Source organism: Lepidochelys olivacea (assembly GCF_965140295.1).
Source record: "Lepidochelys olivacea isolate rLepOli2 genome assembly, chromosome: 2".
Classification (NCBI taxonomy): Eukaryota; Metazoa; Chordata; order Testudines; family Cheloniidae; genus Lepidochelys; species Lepidochelys olivacea.
In genome coordinates, this window is record NC_140412.1 from 75,284,936 (window position 1) to 75,310,047 (window position 25,112).

At 43.3% G+C, this 25,112-nt stretch overlaps 1 protein-coding gene across 4 annotated transcripts in view; it reads right to left on the minus strand.

The window, feature by feature from the left end:
- MAPRE2 (microtubule associated protein RP/EB family member 2) overlaps positions 1–25,112 on the minus strand; it is a 159,889-nt gene that overhangs the window by 41,813 nt on the left and 92,964 nt on the right. For 3 of the 4 annotated variants that reach the window (XM_084618779.1, XM_084618777.1, XM_084618778.1), the window contains one exon: positions 23,616–23,743. The exons of the other annotated variant lie outside the window; for it this stretch is intronic. In XM_084618779.1, coding sequence (XP_084474905.1) covers positions 23,616–23,736 — 121 coding nt within the window. In that variant the 5' untranslated portion in view covers positions 23,737–23,743. The remainder of the gene's footprint in view (positions 1–23,615; positions 23,744–25,112) is intronic. 4 annotated transcript variants of the gene reach the window in all.

A 25,112-nucleotide genomic window follows, 5' to 3' on the forward strand; every position in this document is an offset into this window, starting at 1 on the left:
GACACGCTTTTGAGCTACAAGAGCTCTTCTTCAGGTCTGGGAAATGTACAGCGAGCAACACAGCTAAATACTAGATTGAACAGACAGTTTAGCATAAGTAGTTAGCACGTATTCTAAGGGACCATTCAAGGTGAAGTAGCCCACTAAAACCCCTGCAGTCATTGGACAAAAAAAAAAGGGGGGAGGGGACTAGTGGGTTACAGATGGTTGAAATAAAGCCTAAGTCCAGTGTCTTTTTTAAAACCATGATTTTTAGTGTCTAGCAAAGTTATGAATTTAAGCTCCCAGATGTGTCTTTTGAAAGTGTTGTGCAGGTTTCTTTTGACGATGTGGACTGATAGGTCAGATATAGAGTGATTGCTTTGTTCAATCTAAGGGGTCAATTGTGCAACTGATTCATGGTATAAAGGGAGTTTGCGCCAAATTCTCCCTCCCGACCCTCTCCCCACATATAAGCTTATACTCTAACACCTAGGTAATTGCCAGGAGTCCCTGAACACTCACTGCACAGCTGCTTGTGTTAAAGATATTCACAGTGCTGAGGTTCTCACCATTTTATTTATAGTTGTCATTTGGTAAGTATACATGAGTTTGCAAAGTCATCTTTTATTGTTTCTGCTGGTAACAAATTCCTTTTGCATCCCTCTGGGCAGCAGCTTACTAGGTTTGAAACCTTTGTGATGATGCGTCCCTGTGTTCTCTTCTCCCTCTGATGTTGGTAGTTGTTTTTCTTGTATTTCATATCAGCCAATAGGATGTTCTGGTTCTGTGCAATACCCAAATGCCAGAAACGCTGAACATACCCACTTTACAGTACTGACCTGAACTGTGATCTCCGATAACAGCACAGTTTGCTGCCAGAACACTCCCTCTGTAGTAAGCTTCATTACAGTAACAAATACAAAAGTGGAGTAGGATGGGCCAAATTTGATGTCAGAGACTAACTCACATCAAGTCACAATCACCAGCTGATGTACGTTAGGAACTCTAGAAAGGAGAGTGGTGTCAGAGCTCAAACATGTGTCAGTACAAGTGTCAAGAAGAAATCTCGTACATAGCTAGGGCTCATATCCTGAGCTTTGTGAACGCTGCTATCTTGCTGGATAATACAGGAAGTAAGGATGCATCCTATGTCCCTTTGCTTCCCAGCACAGTGTTGTACCACAGATTATTTTGTGCCTAGTTAGTTTAGTCACTTTCCCACACCGTTGGAGAGTTTTGGCACAGCCACCGGCAAGAAATTAAAAAAAAATAATTAAAAAAAAATCACAAAATGTGGCAGGAGACACAGGGGCAGATAAAAGTAGTCAAGTATTAACTCTCAAATTGACAAGTTTAAGTTAACTGTGTCCCTTTAATGCAGCTGAAAGTTCTAATGATGAAACTGTATTTTAAAAAGACTATTACTGCTATTGTGTAATTTACATGAACAAGGTTTCTACAGCAGATTTACCACTTGTCATTTATTTTATTTTAAAACTTTACCTTCTCTGCTCTAGTTTACAAAGCGTAAAAGTGGATGTTGGAAACAGTACAGCAACAACCACACCAGAACTGTCTCTCATGGTTAGTCTGTCTCTGTCCAGCCACAACCACATCAGAACGATCATCTCTCATGGTTAATCTGTCTCCATCTACCCCTACTATATTCCCCTCCACATCTGATTTTTTGAAAATATTACCAGGCACTCCACTTTTTTTAAATGAAATTATAATCAGCAGTATAGCAATAGAAAGGTTATTGAATTTTGTAGATGCACCAATGCTGGAACAGAATGAGAAAGGGTTTTTAACCATTATTAAAATTAATTCTGAATTTTATGTAAATCTTATATTAGTTGTTGTTCTGGCATATTGATCCGGTCATTGACTTCTTTAAAATTCTGAGGCTAGATTACAGAAAGTATTTGCCAGCAAGGTTGTGCTGATTAGACATGAATGGTCACTACTTTTGACCCAATCAGTAGAAATGTAGAAATTCTATACCCATTTTAAAATTAAGTGGCACAGCAACTGTTTTTTATACACAGCAGTATTGCCTACTTCTGTTGTTGTATACAGCTAGCAGAAAGACACTTGAAGTTGATTTGGTTTAAGTATTTATATTTAGAAGAAAATAACTAGTTCCCCCTACCGTGACATTACAATTGATGGTTTCTGTAGTCCTGAATCAGGCTAACATGCCAAAATATTACTGCTTCTGGCCCATGGGAGGCTTATGAATAGTATTTTCCTTCCCTCCAAGAGAGAAAATTCCATTGCGATTAAAATCTAAAAGCTGAATATCACTAAGTCTTCATAACTTGGGTGTGGAAGTGTGTGCTGAGTTGCTCTGCCAGCCAGCCCTTTACGCTGACGGCTTTTTCTTGGTTTCCTGCATAGAGATTACTACACGGCATGCCTCAAATGTAAATGACAAGACTACACCCACAATGCTAAGTAGGATGACTACAACCGTAGTAGGGGAAGGAACTGGCCTCTATGTCAGAATAAAGGCATGGAAGAAGAAACTGTTGATTGTAAAAGTGTCAAATGATTAAATTTCAATTAAAATGTTTCTGTAAATGCAATATTAAGGCTGACATTTGCTGTTGATTGCACATTTCTTTAAAATCAGAACTACAGTTCAAATTGTAGAAAATGGTAGTTCTTAGTAATGTTTTCGAAGTTGCATACATTTATTTTCTTGATAATTTAAGTTTTCTTTGTCTTCAGCACAATGCATTCAGGTCCCCTCTTGCCCTTTTTTTTTCTCCTGAGAAACAATCTGCACTCTTTCTGCTCAACATCTGGAGGCTGGAGCCTTCTGATCTTTAATATGGCCCAGAGTCTTGTGTCCTGGGATTTGTGGCATTTCAAAGGGACAATGAATATATCACTCACTTTCACTAACACAACTGGACATGAGCTGCTGTTGTTTAATATGATTCAAATACAGCTTAGCTGCATTAGAAAGAGAAGCATTATCACCATGGTACCTAAGCACTGAATGGGAGCCTTGGTGCAATTATTAAATAGTCAATATAAATCCAGAGTTCACAATGGAAACATTGAGACACTGATTGCTAAAGGAGCAAGAACAGTGGAGAAATGGTTCAAAATGAGAACCATATCCAGAAAGGAATTTACAAAGTTGCTCATTAGTTTCCTAAATGAAATGGCACCTTACAACTTTACTGCTCAAAAATATATGCAGCTCTCGGTTTGCTTTTCTAAATAATTCCAGCTGGAAGTGGAAATCCGTCCTGACTCCCGCACAATTATACAATAGTATTTTTTTTATTACGTTTACACATGTGGAGAAGATAGTTCTATTGATAAAAACAATCTAATTATTTTTATACAAAATGTCTTTGATATAAGCCAAACACTTCCTGTCATTTTTCATCCTCTGCAGCAGAAGCCAGGTCAACTCCTCTCCCCACTGAGAGACCCCTTACCTCATGTTGCGTATTAACAGGTTCTGCCCATCTCTTTATGGCCCAATATCCTTACAATACTAGCTCACCTCCATCCATGGAACCCCTGCCACTTCTTGACTATCCCAGTGGTTCTGTCCTCCCAATACTGTTGCATCTCCCTCTTCAAGTTTCCAGGCCTAGAGGATTACAGGGGTTAAACAGGGCCTGGGACTCTGCTGCCCGGAGTGCTGACATGACAGCCAGAAATTCCTCCACCTGACAACACTACTCTGACAGACTCTCACAAAATCCTTGGGAGTGGGATATCCGCTGGGCATGAAATCCTTGTAACATCACTGTCCTGAAACCGAAAACGACATGTGGTTGTAATAATTATGTTTATGATAAAGGCAAAGGATATTTCAAAGACAAAGTAGGCCCAAAAAGATCATGGAATATAGGAATAAGTCTAAATTTGAGTGTCATGTGTTAGTTAAGCAAGGAATATTTGGTTTTATTAATGAGATTGTGTACCTGAAGAAATTTCTTTTTTAATGGACCGAGACATTTTTGATGATCGGGTCAGATAGCTGGTGATGCATTGGAGATCATTGGGCTTGCTGGATAGTCTTAAAAAGAGATAAGTTTGGGTAGTGATGCAGTCACTTGTTAATGAAAACAAGACAGTTTTGCAACTCTTTTCTTAGCCCTGGTCTACACAAGGACTTTAGGTCGAATTTAGCAGTGTTAAATCGATGTAAACCTGCATCCGTCCACACAATGAAGCCCTTTATTTTGACTTAAAGGGCTCTTAAAATCGATTTCCTTACTCCACCCGACAAGTGGATTAGCGCTTAAATCGGCCTTGCCAGGTTGAATTTGGGGTACTGTGGACACAATTACACGGTATTGGCCTCCGGGAGCTATCCCGGAGTGCTCCATTGTGACCGTTCTGGACAGCACTCTCAACTCAGATGCACTGGCCAAGTAGACAGGAAAAGAACCGCAAACTTTTGAATCTCATTTCCTGTTTGGCCAGCGTGGCAAGCTGCAGGTGACCATGCAGAGCTCATCAGCAGAGGTGACTATGGTGGAGTCCCAGAATCGCAAAAGAGCTCCAGCATGGACTGAACAGGAGGTATGGGATCTGATTGCTGTATGGGGAGAGGAATCCGTGCTATCAGAACTCCATTCCAGTTTTCGAAATGCCAAAACCTTTGTCAAAATCTCCCAGGGCATGAAGGACAGAGGCCATAACAGGGACCCGAAGCAGTGCCACTTGAAACTTAAGGAGCTGAGGCAAGCCTACCAGAAAACCAGAGTGGCAAACGGCCGCTCTGGGTCAGAACCCCAAACATGCCGCTTCTATGATGAGCTGCATGCCATTTTAGGGGCTTCAGCCACCACTACCCCAGCCGTGTTGTTTGACTCCTTCAATGGAGATGGAGGCAATACGGAAGCAGGTTTTGGGGACGAAGAAGAAGATGATGATGATGAGGTTGTAGATAGCTCACAGCAAACAAGCAGAGAAACTGGTTTTCCCGACAGTCAGGAAGTGTTTCTTACCCTGGACCTGGAGCCAGTACCCCCTGAACCCACCTGAGGCTGCCTCCTGGACCCGGCAGGCGGAGAAGGGACCTCCGGTGAGTGTACCTTTTAAAATACTATACTTGGTTTAAAAGCAAGCATGTGAAAGGATTAATTTGCCCTGGCATTCGCGGCTCTCCTGGATGTACTCCCAAAGCCTTTGCAAAAGGTTTCTGGGGAGGGCAGCCTTATTGCGTCCTTCATGGTAGGACACTTTACCACTCCAGGCCAGTAACACGTACTCGGAAATCACTATACAACAAAGCATTGCAGTGTATGTTTTCTGGCGTTCAAACAACATTCGTTCTTTATCTCTCTGTGTTATCCTCAGGAGAGTGAGATATAATTCATGGTCACCTGGTTGAAATAGGGTGTTTTTCTTCAGGGGACACTCAGAGGTACCCGTTCCTGCTGGGCTGTTTACCTGTGGCTGAACAGAAATGTTCCCCGCTGTTAGCCACGCAGTGAGGGGAGGCAAAATGCGACCTTGTAATGAAAGCACATGTGCTATGTATGTAATGTTAACAGCAAGGTTTACCCTGAAAGAGTGTAGCCACTGTTTTATAAAATGTGTCTTTTTAAATACCGCTGTTCCTTTTTTTTTCTCCACCAGCTGCATGTGTTTCAATGATCACAGGATCTTCTCCTTCCCAGAGGCTAGTGAAGAGTAGAAAGAAAAAAAAACACACTCGCGATGAAATGTTCTCTGAGCTCATGCTGTCCTCCCACACTGACAGAGCACAGACGAATGCGCGGAGGCAAGTAATGTCAGAGTGCAGGAAAGCACAAAATGACCGGGAAGAGAGGTGGCGGGCTGAAGAGAGTAAGTGGTGGGCTGAAGACAGGGCTGAAGCTCAAATGTGGCGGCAGTGTGATGAGAGGAGGCAGGATTCAATGCTGAGGCTGCTGGAGGATCAAACCAGTATGCTCCAGTGTATGGTTGAGCTGCAGCAAAGGCAGCTGGAGCACAGACTGCCACTGCAGCCCTTGTGTAACCAACCGCCCTCCTCCCCAAGTTCCACAGCCTCCACACCCAGACGCCCAAGAACGCGGTGGGGGGGGCTCCAGCCAACCGGCCACTCCACCACAGAGGATTGCCCAAAAAACAGAAGCCTGGCATTCAATAAATTTTAAAGTTGTAAATTTTTTAAGTGCTGTGTGGCATTTTCCTTCCCTCCTCCACCACCCCTCCTGGGCTACCTTGGTAGTCATCCCCCTATTTGTGTGATGAATGAATAAAGAATGCATGAATGTGAAGCAACAATGACTTTATTGCCTCTGCAAGCGGTGATCGAAGGGAGGAGGGGAGGGTGGTTAGCTTACAGGGAAGTAGAGTGAACAAAGGGGCGGGGGATTTCATCAAGGAGAAACAAACAGAACTTTCACACCGTAGCCTGGCCAGTCATGAAACTGGTTTTCAAAGCTTCTCTGATGCGTACCGCGCCCTCCTGTGCTCTTCTAACCGCCCTGGTGTCTGGCTGTGCATAATCAGCAGCCAGGCAATTTGCCTCAACCTCCCACCCCGCCATAAATGTCTCCCCCTTACTCTCACAGATATTGTGGAGCACACAGCAAGCAGTAGTAACAGTGGGAATATTGGTTTCGCTGAGGCCTAAGCGAGTCAGTAAACTGCGCCAGCGTGCCTTTAAACGTCCAAATGCACATTCTACCACCCTTCTGCACTTGCTCAGCCTGTAGTTGAACAGCTCCTGACTACTGTCCAGGCTGCCTGTGTACGGCTTCATGAGCCATGGCATTAAGGGGTAGGCTGGGTCCCCAAAGATAACTATAGGCATTTCAACATCCCCAACAGTTATTTTCTGGTCTGGGAATAAAGTCCCTTCCTGCAGCTTTTGAAACAGACCAGAGGTCCTGAAGATGCGAGCGTCATGTACTTTTCCCGGCCATCCCACGCTGATGTTGGTGAAACGTCCCTTGTGATCCACCAGAGCTTGCAGCACTATTGAAAAGTACCCCTTGTGGTTTATGTACTTGCCGGCTTGGTGCTCCGGTGCCAAGATAGGGATATGGGTTCCGTCTATGGCCCCACCACAGTTAGGGAATCCCATTGCAGCAAAGCCATCCACTATAACCTGACATTTCCCAGGGTCACTACCCTTGATATCAGCAGATCTTTGATTGCGTGGGCTACTTGCATCACAGCAGCCCCCACAGTAGATTTGCCCACTCCAAATTGATTCCCAACTGACCAGTAGCTGTCTGGCGTTGCAAGCTTCCACAGGGCTATCGCCACTCGCTTCTCAACTGTGAGGGCTGCTCTCATCTTGGTATTCATGCACTTCAAGGCAGGGGAAAGCAAGTCACAAAGTTCCATGAAAGTGCCCTTACGCACGCGAAAGTTTCGCAGCCACTGGGAATCGTCCCAGACCTGCAACACTATGTGGTCCCACCAGTCTGTGCTTGTTTCCCGAGCCCAGAATCGGTGTTCCACAGCATGAACCTGCCCCATTAGCACCATGAGCATGCATTGGAAGGGCCCATGCTTTCAGAGAAATCTGTGTCCATGTCCTGATCGCTCATGTGACCGCGCTGACGTCGCCTCCACGCCCGGTATCGCTCTGCCAGGTTCTGGTGCTGCATATACTGCTGGATAATGCATGTGGTGTTTAATGTGCTCCTAATTGCCAAAGTGATCCAAGCGGGCTCTATGCTTGCCGTGGTATGGCGTCTGCACAGAAAAAAGGCGCGGAATGATTGTCTGCCATTGCCCTGACGGAGGGAGGGGCGACTGACAACACAGCTTACAGGGTTGGCTTACAGGTAATTAAAATCAACAAAGGGGGTGGCTTTACATCAATGAGTACTTCAGGCAGGACTTCACGGAGGGTTCCAATAAGAAATGGTGCACCTAAGTAATTGTTCTTATTGGAACAAGCAGGTTGGTCTAGCCTCTGATTGATACATGGCTAGATTTACCTTGCTGCACCTTCTCTGTGAGTGACTGCAGTGTGACCTAGAGGAATGAGTCCCCTAGACAGGGGGGGGGGGGGAAGCAAATGAGTGCAAAACAAATCTGGTCTATTTCTTGTTTTGATCCACTCCATCTATCTTTTACATCTTTGGCTGGCAGCAGACGGTGCAGAAGGACTGCAAGCCATCCTCATCTCTTGCCTGTCCAGCAGAAGATGGTACAATAGGACTGCTAGCAATCCGTATCGCCTGCCTGCTCACCATAAGATGGTTCAATAGGACTGACTGCAGGACTAAAGAGAATGACCTGGTCAAGTCACTCCAAATTTAGTCCCTGCGCCCATGTCTGCCCAGGTGCTCCTGGCCAACATGGCCAGGAGCATCTCAGACATGACGATGATGGCTGCCAGTCCTACTGTACCGTCTGGTGCCACAAGGCAATGGGTTGATGCTGCTGTGTAGCAATGCAGTACCACGTCTGCCAGCGCCCAGGAGACATACGGTGACGGTTACCTGAGCAGGCTTCATGCTTGCCGTGGTATGACATCTGCACAGGTAACTCAGGAAAAAAGGCGCGAAACGATTGTCTGCCCTTGCTTTCACAGAGGGAGGGAGGGAACGGGGGCCTGACGATATGTACCTAGAACCACCCGCGACAATGTTTTAGCCCCATCAGGCATTGGGATCTCAACCCAGAATTCCAATGGGCAGCGGAGACTGTGGGAACTGTGGGATAGCTACCCACAGTGCAACGCTCTGGAAGTCGACTCTAGCCTCGGTACTGTGGAAGCACTCCGCCGAGTTAATGCACTTAATGCACTTAGAGCATTTTCTGTGAGGACACACACACTCGAATATATAAAAACGATTTCTAAAAAACCGACTTCTATAAATTCGACCTAATTTCGTAGCGTAGACATACCCATATATTAACTCCTTAGCAACAAGTTAAAAATTAGTCACTCCAGTGCAAACCGACTGAAGACAGTAGGCTTCCACAGATGTTACTCAGGATATGATTTTGCCTACAGAATTTTTATCACTGATGATTAGAGCCCTGCACGGATACAAAATTTGTATCCGCATCCGATCCACAAATATGATCTTCGGATATCTGCATCCGCAGATGTGGATATCCGCAGACATAAAGCAGATATCTGCAGATTTGCAGGGCTCTAATGATGATGTACAATATGCAAGAAACCTGCTTTACTTTCAGATCCCATTCTAAGTGCAGAATTGGTAGAGAAAACATCTTAACTTTCATACTGAGGAAATCATAGCACCCCACAGTGTCTGTTTACCGTGTCACTTCTCAGATTAGAACAGCACTGCAGGGGAATGCAGAAAAGTTACTAACTGATGTCAGAACTATGGCAACAGAAACTCGATCCTGAACTGGTAACTAAGCAAAATAAGAAAGAACAGATTTGTTCTAAAATGTAGTGTGGGGCAACATTTTTTAATGTGTTTAAGTGACTTCAGAGCCTAAGTCAGGGCTGGGCAAACTTTTTGGCCAGAGGGCCACATATGGGAATAGGTTTCAGAGTAGCAGCCGTGTTAGTCTGTATTCGCAAAAAAAAAAAGGAGTACCTGTGGCACCTTAGAGACTAACCAATTTATTTGAGCATAAGCTTTTATTGGTTAGTCTCTAAGGTGCCACTAGTACTCCTTTTCTTTTTATACGGGAATAGAAATTGTATGACGGGCCATGAATGCTCACAAAATTGGGGCTGGGGTGTGGGAGGGGATGTGGGTTCCAGGGTGGGGCCATAAATGAGGAGTTTAGGGTGCAGGAGGGGGGCTCTGGGCTGGGGCGGGAGACTGTTTTTGGGGGGGGGGGAATGGCTCCAGCTGGGGGTGCGGGCTCTGGGGTGGGGCTGGGGATGAGGAGTTTGGCATGTAGGAGTGTGCTCCGGGCTGGGACTCAGGGGTTCGGAGGGCGGGAGGGGAAATCAGGACTGCGGAAGGGGATCGGGGCGCAGGGAGTGGCTCAGGGGTACTTCAAGGCCCCCCACTGGCTCCTATGTGGAACCACGGCCAAGCGGCTCTGAGCACTGCCCCGTCTGCAGGTGCACCCCTGCAGCTCCCACTGGCTGCAGTTCCCAGCCAATGGGAGCTGCAGGGGCAGCACTTGGGTCGGGAGCAGCGTGCAGAGTGGAGCCCTCTGGCTGCCCCTACACATAGGAGCCAGAGGGGGGCCATGCTGCTGCTTCTGGGAGCCGCATGGAGCGGCCCCCAACCCTGGTCCCCGGCTGGAGCATGGGAGCAGGGCCATACCGCTGCTTCCAGGAGCCGCTTGGAGTGACCCCTGACCCTGCTCCCACCCTAGAGCACTGGAGCCGGTAAGCCCCAGACCCTGCTACCAAGAAGGAGCTTGAGGGCCAGACTGAGATGGCTGGAGGGCCTGATCCAGCCCATGGGCCTAGTTTACCCACCCCTGGCCTAAGTTCCATTGATTTGCAACGAGAGATAGGTTTCTAAGTCCTCTTGCGATTCTAGCCCTTAAGAACCTAATTCCCACTTAAGACTCCTAATTCCCAGAATCAGATCCCACTGAAATCCATAAAATCTCCACTCATCTGCCTCCAAAACCCACAGGTACTAAACTTGCTAAGTACCTAAATTCAGGTAGTAAAAGTTCCCTAGGTGCCTATGTTTCTGCCTCTAAGCATGTGCACCACACAGCCCCATGCCAGGCAGCTGGACTCCTAAGGTCCAGAGTGTTTCATGAATCAGGAAAAGAGGGGCATTCTTCCACCTAAGTCACCTGCAGGGCCCGAACAAGTAAGCATGCTCTGACCTCACCTACCAGATTGGGCCCCAATAGGCGAGCTTACACCAACCAGCTGGGGGAGAAAGGAGCAAGAGGAGCTCCCTCATAACTTTTAGCTCAGCCGGGATATGGGAGACCCCACGTTCAAGTCCTCTCTCTCAAGAGGGGCAAGAAGGGATTTGAACATGGATCTGTCACATCCCAGGGGAGTGCCCTAACCACTGTGCTCAGAGCTATTCTGATGTGGGCCTTCCTCCATCTCTCCTGTTGAGGTTAGTCCACGTTGAACAAATAATCAAAGAATCACAGGGGCTGGGGGAACAGTACATACACAAGAACATAAGCAAGCATGCCAATGACTCTGTAGCCTAGAGGTTAGAGCACTCCCAAGGGAATTGGAAGACCTTTGATCCAATCCCTCTGCTTCAATAAATTTTTAAAATTATTTAAACAGGAGAGATTGAGGGATGCCCGTATCAGAATATCCCATAGCCCACTGGGAAGGGCACTCGCCTCAGAAGTGGCAGATCCCAGTTCAAATCCCTTCTCCACCTTAGACAGAGGGGACTTGGACTAAGGGCTCCCACATCCCAGGTGAGTACCCGAAGCACTGAACTGAAAGTTATGAGGGAATTCCATCCCTCCCTGCTTCTTGCTAAAGAGACATAGGTGTCAAACTCCAAGAGAGGGTTTGCAGCTGAGAATTCCAAGCAGAGGGAGGCACCTCATTGCAGCTTAGGCGAGAAACCACCCAGCCTGCTGGCTTTTTGTGAGTCCTGTTCTGAGGTACCCTTCTCTCCCCATTTATTGTAAAGGGAGCCAAGGTACCTAATTCATTCTTTGTGAATCCCAATGATTTTTTTAGGCACCTAAAAGTTAGATCAGTGTCACCACACCTAAGAGTCTTTGAAAATTGGACTTAGGCACTTTAGAAATGTTACCCTAAGGTCCAGAATTTTTGGAGGCATTTAGGTGTTGCTGTGCCTAACTCATTTAAGACCCTAAATCTATTTTTGAAGTGGATTTCGGCACTCAGGAGCCTTAAAACCCATTGACAGTTGATGGGATTTAGGCTCCTATGTGCCTAAATCCATTCTGAAAATCGATTGAGGCTTCTAAATCAGTTAGGTATTACAACAATGAGCATAGCAATGCCTACATGGCTTTAAAAATCTGTGCCTAAGTATCTCCACATAGTCTACTAATAAACTGGATACTTAAGAGGTTTTTTCTTTAAAGATTTCTCAGCTATTCCATAAATTAAAAAAAACGAAATTAGATGCAAACCCCTGCAAATTATAACAATGAAGTTGTAACAATCTGACCATGTAGATACAAAACTTAAGATTGATAATCCTTATGCTTTATTGGGAGAAGAAAATGGGCACTGAACTCACAAAGTAATACATTAAAAATGAAAGCCCAGCATTAATTTTATATATATTAGTCATTAAACACTTCAGTCCATAAAAATTATGGGTGTTAACATTGATGGGAAGGGACACACCTTGTGTGTTCACTGATGGGTCAAAAAGAAGCATCTTGTAATGAGCATGCATGACATAATAGTTTCGGTGAGAACAAAAACAACTGCAGAGTACAGCAATGACTGTTTTAGAGCTACATAGCACTTGAGGCTTAAGTTTCATATTTTTAGACTTCCTAGAATTGCTTCCCTGAACATGATTTTAATGTTCCTATTTTCAATGGCTAAACAGTACGTTAGGCATTAACTTTTTGTCTTTAGATAAGATTTAGTAAACTAAGAATTTTGAGAAAAAGCAAGTTTAGTTTTGTTTTGAAGAGGCTTAATGGAATGTTTCATCTATTCCTATGCACCTTCATGCCACTCTTATGATGCTTTTTAAAACATCTTTGGCACTAGTAGCATGGAAAAGTCATGCTAAATGTATCCATATGTTTAGGAATTTATTATGATGCATGCAGTCCCCATGGAGTAATAGAAGTTATTGAATGCACATCAAAAACACCTAAGTGACTTAGGAGCACAGGTTAATAAGACATGCTTCTAAATCACATAGGTGCTTCTGAAAATCCAACCCCATATGTCTAAGAGTTTGTGTTGTGATGCAACCAGGTATCCACTGAACACCTGAATGAAATAATGTATTCTGGATTGTAAGACCTCAAACTCGTCTTTCCTTAAATGGTGTGTTAGCCTCAGGCAGTCAGTTAAAAAAAAACAAACAAAAATACCCTGCTGTTAGGCTTGCCAACTTCCTAATCGCACAAAACCAAACACCCTTGCCCGGCCCCCTGCCCTGAGGCCGACCCGTGCCCTGCCCCCACTCACTCCATCTCTCCACCCTCCATCACTCACTCGCTCATTTTCACCAGGCTGGGGCAGGGGGTTGAGGTGCAAGAGGGGGTGAGGGCACCGGGGTGGGGCCAGAAATGAGGGGTTCAGGGTGTGGGAGGGGGCTCCAGGCTAGGGCAGGCTGGCTCTGGGGTGGGGCTGGGGATGAGGGGTTTGGGTGCAGAAGGGGGCTCTGGGCTAGGTGGAGCCTAGGGGTTCAGAGTGTGGGAGAGGGCTCTGGGCTGGAGCAGGGAGTTGGCGTGTGAGAACGAGTATGGGCTCTGTGCTGGGGGTGCAGTTTCCAGTGTGGGGCCAGAAATGAGGGGCTCAGGGTTGGGGCAGGCAGTTGGGAGGAGGTATAAGGTGCAGGCTCCAGGAGGGAGTTTTGGTGCAGGAGGGAGCTCAGAGCTGGGGCAGGGGGTTGGGGGACAGGAGGAGGTGCGAGGAGAGGGTTGTGGATGGTGCTTACCTCGGGGGGTTCCCCAGAAGCAGCGACATGTCCCTCAGTTCCTAAGCGTAGGGGCGGCCAGGCGGCTCTGCACAGTGCGCGCTGCCTCGTCCCGTAGGCGCCACCCCTGCAGATCCCATTGGCCGTGGCTCCTGGCCAATGGAAGCTGCAGAGTCAGTGCTTAGGGCGGGGGCAGTGTGCGGAGCCTCCCAGCTGGCCCTCCACCTAAGAGCCGAGGGACACGTTGCTGCTTCTGGGAAGCCTCATGGAGCCGGGTACGGAGCCTGCCAGCCCCACCCCAGCTGAAAACCAGACAGCTGGCAACCCTAACTGCTGTGCTTATTCAGTATTTCAGGATCAGTAATACTTATTCGGAATTCATTATATTAAATTTGTTTTTCCTAAATCTTCTCCTGTCTAAAAACTCATTTTAAGCATTTTGCTCTGGACATAATGTGTTCCATGATCATTCTAAGCTAAATTTAATAAATAAAGGACAAGTAATGAAAAGCTTCACATGGGTAAAAGTCAATTTAACTTTAAAAGTGACAGTTTGAGAAGAAACAAATAATTTTAACAGAAATATGCAAAGCTGTTTTATTTTTAAAATTTTATTCCTTGTGAGTTTTTGCTGAATTACTATTAATGCCCATGAAAGAAAATAACTGGTGTCTGTTTAGAGTTTATGAGTAGCTGCTTGGCAAGGTCTCTCATGAAGCTCTGCACATGGTCTTAAAAACTGATTGTCAACATCCATTGTACTCTAATGCTAAACATCATACGGAAAACATTAAGGAGTCACTTACACAGTAGACTCTCAGTGTAGCAGGACCTCAATACAGTATGGTAGTGCCTTAAAAACATGGTTCAGTTTCACAGCGCAGACAGGATCAAACTATGTTTTAATCATGTTTTCAAGTCACATTACAGCCTTCACTTTGCAGAGCTGCAGTGTGATTAGAGAACAATGCTGAAATATGTTTCAGTTCTGCCTGCATTGCCAACCGAATGTTTGGGAACAACTGGTCTAAAAGGGTCCCACAACACAGGCTTTCATAGTGTGTACACAGGAATCTTATTTATTTGGCTTAAAATAAATACATTAAGCAACATGTACCCAAATATTTATGTATCCTTTTCCATCAATTAAAAATACATTGAAAAAATGTTAAAGCAAAACAAGCACATTCCCCTCCTGTATACAATGACAAGAGAGCAAATCACACTTCTTCCCACTTGTGGAATCCTCAAGTAAACTTCACCCCAGCCACCCTCAGCCTTGCTCATAAGAAGGGCCCTACCAAATTCACAGTCCATTTTGGTCAATTTCAGTCATAGGATTTTAAAAATAATAAATTTCCGCTATTAAAATGTGAAATTTCATGGTGGTGTAATTGTAGGGGTTCCTGACCCAAAAAGGAGTTGGGGGTGGCTGCAAGGTTATTGTAGGGATGGTTGCGGTACTGCTACCCTTACTTCTGCGCTGCTGCTGGTGGCGGCTCTACCTTCAGAGCTGGGTAGCTGGAGAGCGGTGCCTGCTAGCCAGGAGCCCAGCTCTGAAGGCAGACCAACTGCCAGCAGCAGCGCAGAAGTAAGGATGGCATAGTATGGTATTGCCACCCTTACTTGTGTGCTGCTGTCTGCAGAGCTGGGCCCTCAGTCAACAGCCACCTCTCTCTGGCCGCCCAGCTCTGACGGTAGTGCAGAAGTAAGGGTGGCAATACTGCGACCCCCCCTGCAACTCTTTTGGGTCAGGATCCCCAATTTGAGAAATGCTGGTCTCCCCCATGAAATTGTATAGTATAGGCTAAAAGCACACAACACACCAGATTTCACAGGGGCAGACCAGATTTAACAGTCCGTGATGCGTTTTTCATGAACATTAATTTACGCTAGGGCCCTGCTCAAACATGGTCTTTACAGCATGCTCTGAAAGTAAACACATTTGTATGCATCAGACCAAAGGAAGTATTAGGGGAGTAGATTCTAAAGTTGAGGTTTCCCCACAGAAGAGCCTGGCTGACACGTCCCTTTATGTTAACACTGAAGGAGTTTTAGTTCAAGCACCTCCACTGATTTTCCATTGTGGCAAAATAACCTCTGGGGGAAAGGCTGTCTCAAGTAGTGTGGTTCCAGACACAAGGAGAACAACATTCAGCAGCCCCCTGTGGGCGGCATGAGAAATATAAAGTTGAGTAGGAGTACTTGTGGCACCTTAGAGACTAACCAATTTATTTGAGCATGAGCTTTCGTGAGCTACAGCTCACTTCATCGGATGCATGCCGTGGAAACTGCAGCAGACTTTATATATACACAGAGAATATGAAAAAATACCTCCTCCCACCCCACTGTCCTGCTGGTAATAGCTTATCTAAAGTGATCATCAGGTGGGCCATTTCCAGCACAAATCCAGGTTTTCTCACCCCCCCACACAAATTCACTCTCCTGCTGGTGATAGCCCATCCGGGGTGGCCATTCTCCCTGCGATGTGCGTGGTTGGGGTGGGCCATTTCCGGCACAGGTCCAGGTTTTCTCGCATCCCCCCCCCACCCCCATGCACGCGCGGACTCGCTCTCCTGCTGGTGGTAGCTCATCCAAACTGACTGGTCAGTTTGGATGAGCTATTGCCAGCGAGAGAGTGGGTTTGTGTGTGGGTGGGGGGGAGCCTGGATTTGTGCTGGAGATGGCCCACCTTGATTGTGCACATTGTAGGGAGAATGGTCACTTTGGATGGGCTGTTGCCAGCGGGATGGTGGGTTTGTGTGTGTGGTTTTTGGGGGGGGTGAGGGGGTGAGAGAGCCTGGATTTGTGCAGGAGATGGCCCAACTTTATTGTCATGCACATTGTGTAAAGAGTTGTCACTTTGGATGGGCTATCACCAGCAGGAGAGTGAATTTGTGTGGAGGGTGAGAAAACCTGGATTTGTGCTGGAAATGGCCCACCTGATGACCACTTTAGATAAGCTATTACCAGCAGGACAGTGGGGTGGGAGGAGGTATTTTTTCATATTCTCTGTGTATAAATAAAGTCTGCTGCAGTTTCCACGGCATGCATCCGATGAAGTGAGCTGTAGCTCACGAAAGCTCATGCTCAAATAAATTGGTTAGTCTCTAAGATGCCACAAGTACTCCTTTTCTTTTTGCGAATACAGACTAACACGGCTGTTACTCTGAAACCTGTCATAAAGTTGAGTATTATGCTGAAAACACTTGGTAGTAGTTGGATGGATTGTCAGTGGCAAGAAACTTTCTTTGAACAGAGGACCAACATGTACTTCTTTTAAAGCAACTGGCATCCTGCCCTACTCAAAGGAGATGGAGGATCTCGTACTTCCCCACTGGACTCCACAAGTCAGGAGAGACAAAGATCCAAAGTACAGAAGGCAGCATGAAATTCTCCCAACACATCCAAAACCTCCAGAAGTGACCCTCGCTGTAATGACCTAATTTTTGTCCTATTCAGATGTTACTCTGCATCCATGGACAAAGCAAAAAGAAAAGGAGTACTTGTGGCACCTTAGAGACTAACCAATTTATTAGAGCATAAGCTTTCGTGAGCTACAGCTCACTTCATCAGATGCATATCGTGGAAACTGCAGCAGACTTTATATATACACAGAGAATATGAACCAATACCTCCTCCCACCCCACTGTCCTGCTGGTAATAGCTTATCTAAAGTGATCATCAGGTGGGCCATTTCCAGCACAAATCCAGGTTTTCTCACCCTCCACCCCCCCCCCCCCACAAATTCACTCTCCTGCTGGTGATAGCCCATCCAAAGTGACAACTCTTTACACAATGTGCATGACAATCAAGTTGGGCTATTTCCTGCACAAATCCAGGTTTTCTCACATCCCCCCCACCCCCATACACACACAAACTCACTCTCCTGCTGGTAATAGCTCATCAAAGCAAACAAAGCAAACAGTTTGAGTACCAACAATTGTATCTGCAATGTGACGAGAAATGTCCTCAGAGTGGAAGGGACTTATATCAACAGTCAAGCAAAGAAAACACATATTAACCAAACCATTCATCACTTGAAATAAAAGTTTCCTGATCAAGACTTTGCAGATACCATAGTGAAGACAAGTGCCATGGTATAAAAATTCCAAATGTCAAACTGTGTGTTGGTTTTACAATGTGGTCTGGCATTCACTAAAGACAAGGTAGAGAATTACCTATTTTATACACACTCATGTATACATACATATATAATTCATTTATATACAAGTCCTCTCTATTTTCATATAGCCTTGCATGACTCATTTAGAAAACACATTCCAATACCACAGCAATACATTCACAAGCGATCTTATAACAAAAAAACTCAATCAACTATGCATACACCATGGAGGAAAAACAATTTTAGTCAAGACAGATTAGTTATAAATCTTATTTAAAACCTATTTTTACTCATTACAAAAATAACTTGACCCTTGGGAAAAGTATGACAATGAAGTTGGCCTTCTATTTGAACTAATGTAACTTAGAAATAAGGCTGCTACGTCTAGGGATCCCAATGCATTAAAACCGGTTAGGTTTTTTTGTTTGGTATAGAGGAATGACAGTCTACAGTGCTCTAGATCCTTAGGAGAACATTATGACAGTAGATTGACATGCTATAATGACACGTGCAGTTGAAGATATACATTTTCATATTCAGCTCAACAATCAAATGCAAAACCAATTCAACCTTTTTGGCTAGAGACCAAGAATGACTAAATACCCTCCCCACCAGCACCACCCAAAGTTAAGATAATTCCAAGGCTTTTATATTTTGGAGAGTGTTCCTTGTCTATGTTGTCAAAGCTAAATTATCAGAGCTGCAGACTAAATTTAGATTCTCCAGGGCTGAATTAATCCATAACCAGTCCTTTTGGCACATCACTACTACAGCAGGCATTCTGAAAGCACAGGGGACACTACACTGCACTCGACCTACTTAGCAAGGACAAAAACACAGCCAAGACTCAAGATGAATACAAATACTGTGCAACTGTAAAAGCAGCCTCTTCCTTTGCTGCTTCTCATCCTAGCTCTATTCATCTAACCAGCTACTGGGAAACAAACTCGTCTCTCTATAGTACATACACTCTTAATGCCACTCCTTAACTACTTAACAGCAATGAAAAATGAAGAAAGAATCCAGTGGCCTTAGCTGTCCTTCCTTCCATTAAAAATGGTCACCTGAAGCTTTTCACTGCAATATTTATTTAGAACTCAAAAGCGTACCTAAAGGCACAGTGTCATCCTATTGTTTTTCCTTTATACTCAAAATGTTTAAAACTGTCTCTGAAGTATATGCTTTACTCCAGTGTGTGCAGGACCTGAGTGCCGTCATTTCAGCTGGCATCAGTAGGAGCCAAGGATGTTCATCATTCTACAAAACGGGGCTTTAGTGTTTTGCACTCAAACAGTTGATGATTTTTCCCTTTTTTTTTTTTTTTTTTTTTTAAGTTTGACCCTGTAGTTAGCTTTTTCTGGCATTTGGATTGCTTCTTGCTGCCAAAAATGAGCACAAATTGAAAATGCATAAGACTGCAATACAAAACGTAATGCTTTTTTATTAATTATTATTATTATTATTATTAAAGAAAGCAAAACACCCTTACAGTTTTTTATTAGGAGATAAAATCCAGTTATCTTAGTCGCTCTGTAACTCACTAGAATACTGTGAAATGCTTCCAAGTGTTACAAAGTTTCCCACATCCTCCTTCCCTTTGAAGTCTTCCAGAAATGCTCATATTTTATGGAAACTAATGTTAAACTGCATGAAGGTTGCAAATGCATTAGGAACGATGGCCAAAATAATGTTAGAATGAATGAATTAGATCAGCCGTTCTCAAACTGTGGTCCATGCAGCCCTTGCTGGTGGTCCACAGACAGCTCGCTGGTCACAGGATGCTAGCTTGCCTCCTTGCTTGCATCTGCTAAACTGCATTAAAAGACAACTAAAAAAATACAGCAAGTGCTTCCTTAATATTACTTTGCCATGTAAACAATCACTGTAGCTGCCACAGGAATTTTCTTTAACAACATGGGTGGAGGAGGGGACAGGGAGACGGGTCTGTGAAATCAAAAATGGCAAGGGAAGTGTCCATCAGCCTGTTGTGGTCCACATTATGAAAATTGTTTGCAAGAACCTGTATCAGTGTCAATATTTCAGACACTGAGATCTTTTTTGACTGTAGAAACTTTTTTTTGGGGGGGGAGGGGGGGAGAAAACCTGGATTTGTGCTGGAAATGGCCCACCTTGATTATCATACACATTGTAAGGAGTGTGATCACTTTAGATAAGCTATTACCAACAGGAAAGTGGGTTTGTTTGGGGGGGGAGGGGGGAGAAAACCTGGATTTGTGCTGGAAATGGCCTACCTTGATTATCATACACATTGTAAGGATAGTGATCACTTTACATAAGCTATTACCAGCAGGAGAGTGGGGTGGGGGGAGAGAAAACCTTTCGTAGTGATAAACACGCATTATTTCATGCTTTGTGTGTATAAAAACAAACATCTTCTGTATTTTCCACAGTATGCATCCGATGAAATGAGCTGTAGCTCACGAAAGCTTATGCTCAAATAAATTGGTTAGTCTCTAAGATGCCACAAGTACTCCTGTTCTTTTTGCGAATACAGACTAACACGGCTGTTACTCTGAAACCTGTAGAAACTTGGACACACTCTCACACCAAAAATTGCAAGATTGAAACCTTGAATGGATTCTGGATTGGAGCATTTAGGGAGTAGAATAAGAATGCCTGAGAAAAAAAATATAAAGCTAAAATCTCAAATTGAATCGGTAAATAAATGTAAAGCAATTTGGTCTATCAATGTTTGACTATAAAAATAACATGGGAGAATGGAAAAAAATATACAAAGATAGAATCTGAAAGTTAATACAATCCTAGATTTCATTTAATACTAAGTACGGAAAAGGTGGGAATGAGAACTCTGATAAAGCAGCCTTTTTTCAATTCCTCCCATGATACACCCTAAAATCCTTGCTTGAAGACACAGAAAGAGGTCCTATGAGAACGTCTCATGTAGTAAAACAAGACAATGAATTCATAGCATTTTTCCTGCCAACTATGGACAATCCAGATTTAGAGATTTAAGATCTCTAACTTTCACTGCATTCTCCACATTTAAGTTTTTTTTATCAACTATTTTTCCTTTTTGGTTATGGAATTATATCATGAAAGCTTTTATTTAAGTCTGCAAACATTCGAGATGATGGGGTATTAGCTTCAAAGCTTAACTTTAGACATTTCAGAAGTATTTGAATGGTCATACAGGAACAAATCAATAGCTCATCCTGTCCACTATGCTTCCTGTCTTAAATCGTGAAAAATGCTGGTAGTTGTGGGAGAAGGTGTCTATCCTCATGTACCTTATTGCGTCATATTATATGTTTAGATGCCAATACTTAGAAACAATTTGCCAAAACCAATACTCAGACAAATGTATGGAACTTAATTAAAACACCAGCTAGGTATAGTGGTTTTGCTTCAACTAGACACTCACAAAAAAAACCAACCCAAGATGATCTTGGTTCAGCAAAAACAACATGCTATGATGCAATATTTTAAACTAGTCATCTTATGTTTAGCAGCTATATTAGTTACACTGACCTGTACTGTATCAACACGACTTTCACAAGTCCTGTAGTGAAATTTGCTTATGTACGGAAAGAGGACAGATTTCTGCAAGTGGATGGGTCGTTCCTTCATATCAGTTTTGGATTGTTTTGACTGAGCTTATATTCAGATAATTTAGAATCACAGAAATGTAGGGCTGTGAGCTCTTGAGGTCATCTTGTCTACCCCACTGCCACGTATATCTAGACCATCCTTGTTAGGCATTTGTACAACCTATTCTTAAAAACCTTCAGGGATGAGGATTCCACATCTCTTGGAAGCATATTCCAGAGCTTAACTATCCTTACAGTTGGAAAGTTTCCTTAATATCTACCCTAAATCTCCCTTGCTGCAAATTAAGCCAATTACTTCTTATCCTACCTTCAGTATACATGAAGAGCAACTGATCACCATCCTCTTTGTAGCAGCCCTTAACATATTTGTAGACTTATTAAGTCCTCCTCAAGACTAAACATGCTTAGTTTTTTAGAGCTTTCCTCAGAGGTCATATTTTCTAACCTTTTTTTTTTGTTACTCTCCCCTCTGGATCTCCCCAGTTTGTCCACATCTTTCTTAAAGCGTGGTTCCCAGAATGGACATAGTACTCCAGCTAAGGCCTCACCACTGCCAAGAACAGTGGGACAGTTACCTCCCATGTCTTACATACAACCTTCCTATCAATACACTCCAGAACTAGCCTAGCTTTTTTCACAATTGCATCACATTGTTGACTCACTCAATTTGTGATCCACTGTAACCTCCAGATTCTTTTCAAAGGTACTACTGCCTACCCAGTTATTCCCCCATTTTGTAGTTGGGGATTTGATTTTTTTTTTTCTTAAGTGTAGTTCTTTGCACTTGTTGTCACTGAATTTCATCTTGTCGATTGTTGGACTAATCTCATCCTACCAAGTGCTTGCAATGCCTCTCAGCTTGGTGTCACTAACAAATTTTATAACTATACCCTCCACTTCATCATCCAAGGCATTAAGAAAAATATTGACTAGTTCATGACCCAAGATAGACCTCTGCGGGACCCCATTAGATAACATCACCCCAGTTTGAGAATGAACCCTTGATCATTACTCTTTGAGTATGGTCTTCCACTCAATTATGCATCACCTTATAGTAATTTTATCTACATCACATTTCCTTACTTTGCTTATGACAATGTCACGTGGGACTCTGTCAAAGCCTTACTAAAATCAAGCTATATCAGACCTGGATCTTTCCCTTCCCTTCCCCCCCCCCCACCCCCCATCCACTGGGCTAGTAATCCTGTCAGAGGTTCTTGACAAATCTATACTGGCTATTACTTATAATCCTATTATCCTCTAGGTACTTACAAAACAATTGTTCAATCATTTGTTCCAGTACCCAGAAAGCTAGCATTTTGGAGGACACGATTTACCATATCTTTCATGAAAATCTGACTGAGATGGACATCTACAGAAGAAGTGGTAAGTAAAAATTAAATGTCTAACATGGATCATTCTTACAATAAAATTTCAACTTGGTCAACAGATCTAATTTTTGATGAAGTGGTTACATGGATTCAGTTGTCCTGAACCCCCAAGGCACTGTCTTAGCAGATATGAAGTCACAGCATGCCAGGTAAAGAGTTTGGAGCAATGATCTTATTAGATCTCCTTCACAGAAACACTTTTCATTTTGAAAAACTACAAACAGAAGCCATGATGCAAGTGACACCGCTCACTGCCCATAACTTCCACTTTCCTAGCTGCCACCTAGTTACAGAACCTGCTGTTTTACAGACAGTTTGCAACCTCTACTTTTATTAAATCATGGAGTTCCTCAAAACATCTTCTCTATTCCTAGATCTCATTGACTGCATTGCCTACAGCAAGGGCCTGTCATAGATGCAGTGGAAATAAGCAGATGTGCCTGGCACACTGTAGGAACACCTTGCAGCAGTTAAATGATGCTTTCTTCAAACAGACTATGTCCCACTTCATTTCACATCACCACTTTTCTGTGATTTTTTGTGTGCCCTCCAACAAGAATTTCAGGACACTTACCACTGGTGAATAACCCTTGGCGTATTTTATTCATCTGGGTACCCACCATTGCATTAGTGTATAATGTTGCTTTCACTAAGGTTGTCACTTTTCAGATAATATAATTCCCAGTTTTGCACCAACGTTTTAAAGCTTTCTTCAGTAACTGTACTATGCATTTAATACAGACACTCTCTATTGCATTCCTTTCCTTTGCTGCTTAATCATCATATTTATTACTAGATTTTATCTGCAGCTTTATCTAGACTCTTCGTGTTCTGCATTCATTTTGCTTCCCCAAACAACCTTATCCTTCCATAAGTTATTTTTAACTCAGCTACACAAAACACATGGTTGGATATATTCTTCAGACTGTCTTCCCTCAGGAGAGCTATCCTCTGACACAGAAGGCATTAGAGGTATACATTTTCATCAAATCAGATTTTTAGGTTCAAACATTTTATGAATATACAGTATTTTAAAATAATATCTTACCTGAACAAAGTTGTTCGACTTTTGTGTAGTTTAAAGCTACTATGTCATTAACCCATGCAATGATGTCATGTCTGCTCATAGTCTCTTGGGTTATAGAGGTAGAATACACGTTGACCGCCATTCCCCAACTAGAAAATAAAAGTTAAATAAATAAATCTGCTTGACATTTGAATGAATTTATTTGATACATACATTTTTAAAAGAGCAAGTTTCATGTAATTTCAATCAGTGCTAGTGAAGGAAACAAAACTGCACAGTCTGTAAGAAAGAGCCTGCATTAAACACACCTTTTCTCTTTTCTGGAGAAAGGAGGCTAACTCCACGTAAATTTTCTAACCCACTTTGGCAAGGGGTGATCTCCCAAAGGTCCCCTCCTATGCCAACTATAGCAGAAGGGCAAAGAGCAAACTTTAAAGAAGAGAATATCATACAAAAGTTTGTGGCATTTAGTTAGGATGGTAGCTAGGATGATGGCAATTCTTTTTAGCATACATCTACTAGGAGCAAAGCTGAAGGGTAATTCAGAGAAAGCATGGTCTAAAGGAATTTGATCAGGACTAGTGAGCCGAGACTCTGAAGTTCTAGTTCTGTTTGCCACTTACTGCTGTGTGACTCTGCAGTAATTTAATATCTCTATCAGTTTCTCCAGCTACAAGTTTCCTTATCTAGGTGCTGTGATTAGTTAATATACATAAAGCACGCTGAAGATGTATGATGTTCTACAAGTGCTACATAATAAATATACTAGACTACATAGATCATAATAGTTATGAGCATGACATCAGCTCAGGACAATTATTGTAAAATAAAACAAAGTTTGAATACTCTGGAATGTAATGGAAAATAAAAAATTTGAAAAAACACGCAAAGAAAGAAAAGCTGTAAGCTTAAGTGTGGTTTTGTTTATGAAGGTGACTAAAATTAGCACCTTTTAACTCAATATGATATATGTTCCTTAAGCATATTTGGAGCGCTCTCTCTTGCTTTATTGACAAAAATAAGCTTTTCCTACTTTGACTCTGGTTAATTCTACAGACCCAATACAGTTAGCTACAGGGGACTGAGACAAATTCTTTTCCGATTCATGCCTCAAATTTCTTTTAATTAAGTGCAATATGTTTCCACCATTCCTTTTGTGCTGAAAAACATATCAGCTCACTATAAAGTTTGCCTCCAAATTCTATTCTTTCTATTTGAGATACTGCGGATATGCCTATACTATAGCCACTCAAAGTATTTTCTGGGGAAATATGGGAGGAGTCACAACCATGCCAAAATACAATGTATGGTATGTTATCCTGCAAAAATCAAAATAATGTGTCACAGAAAACGGACAGTAAATTAAAAAAATCTCTAAGTAGCAGTAACCTGCCATCAGCAAGAATCCATGGAATAATGTAGACAAACATATACATTTCCATGGATGTCCAAATGGATGAGCTGTCTATCAATGGCGTGCACAGGCTTCCTCGCAGACAAGAAGACTGGAAAAGCTTG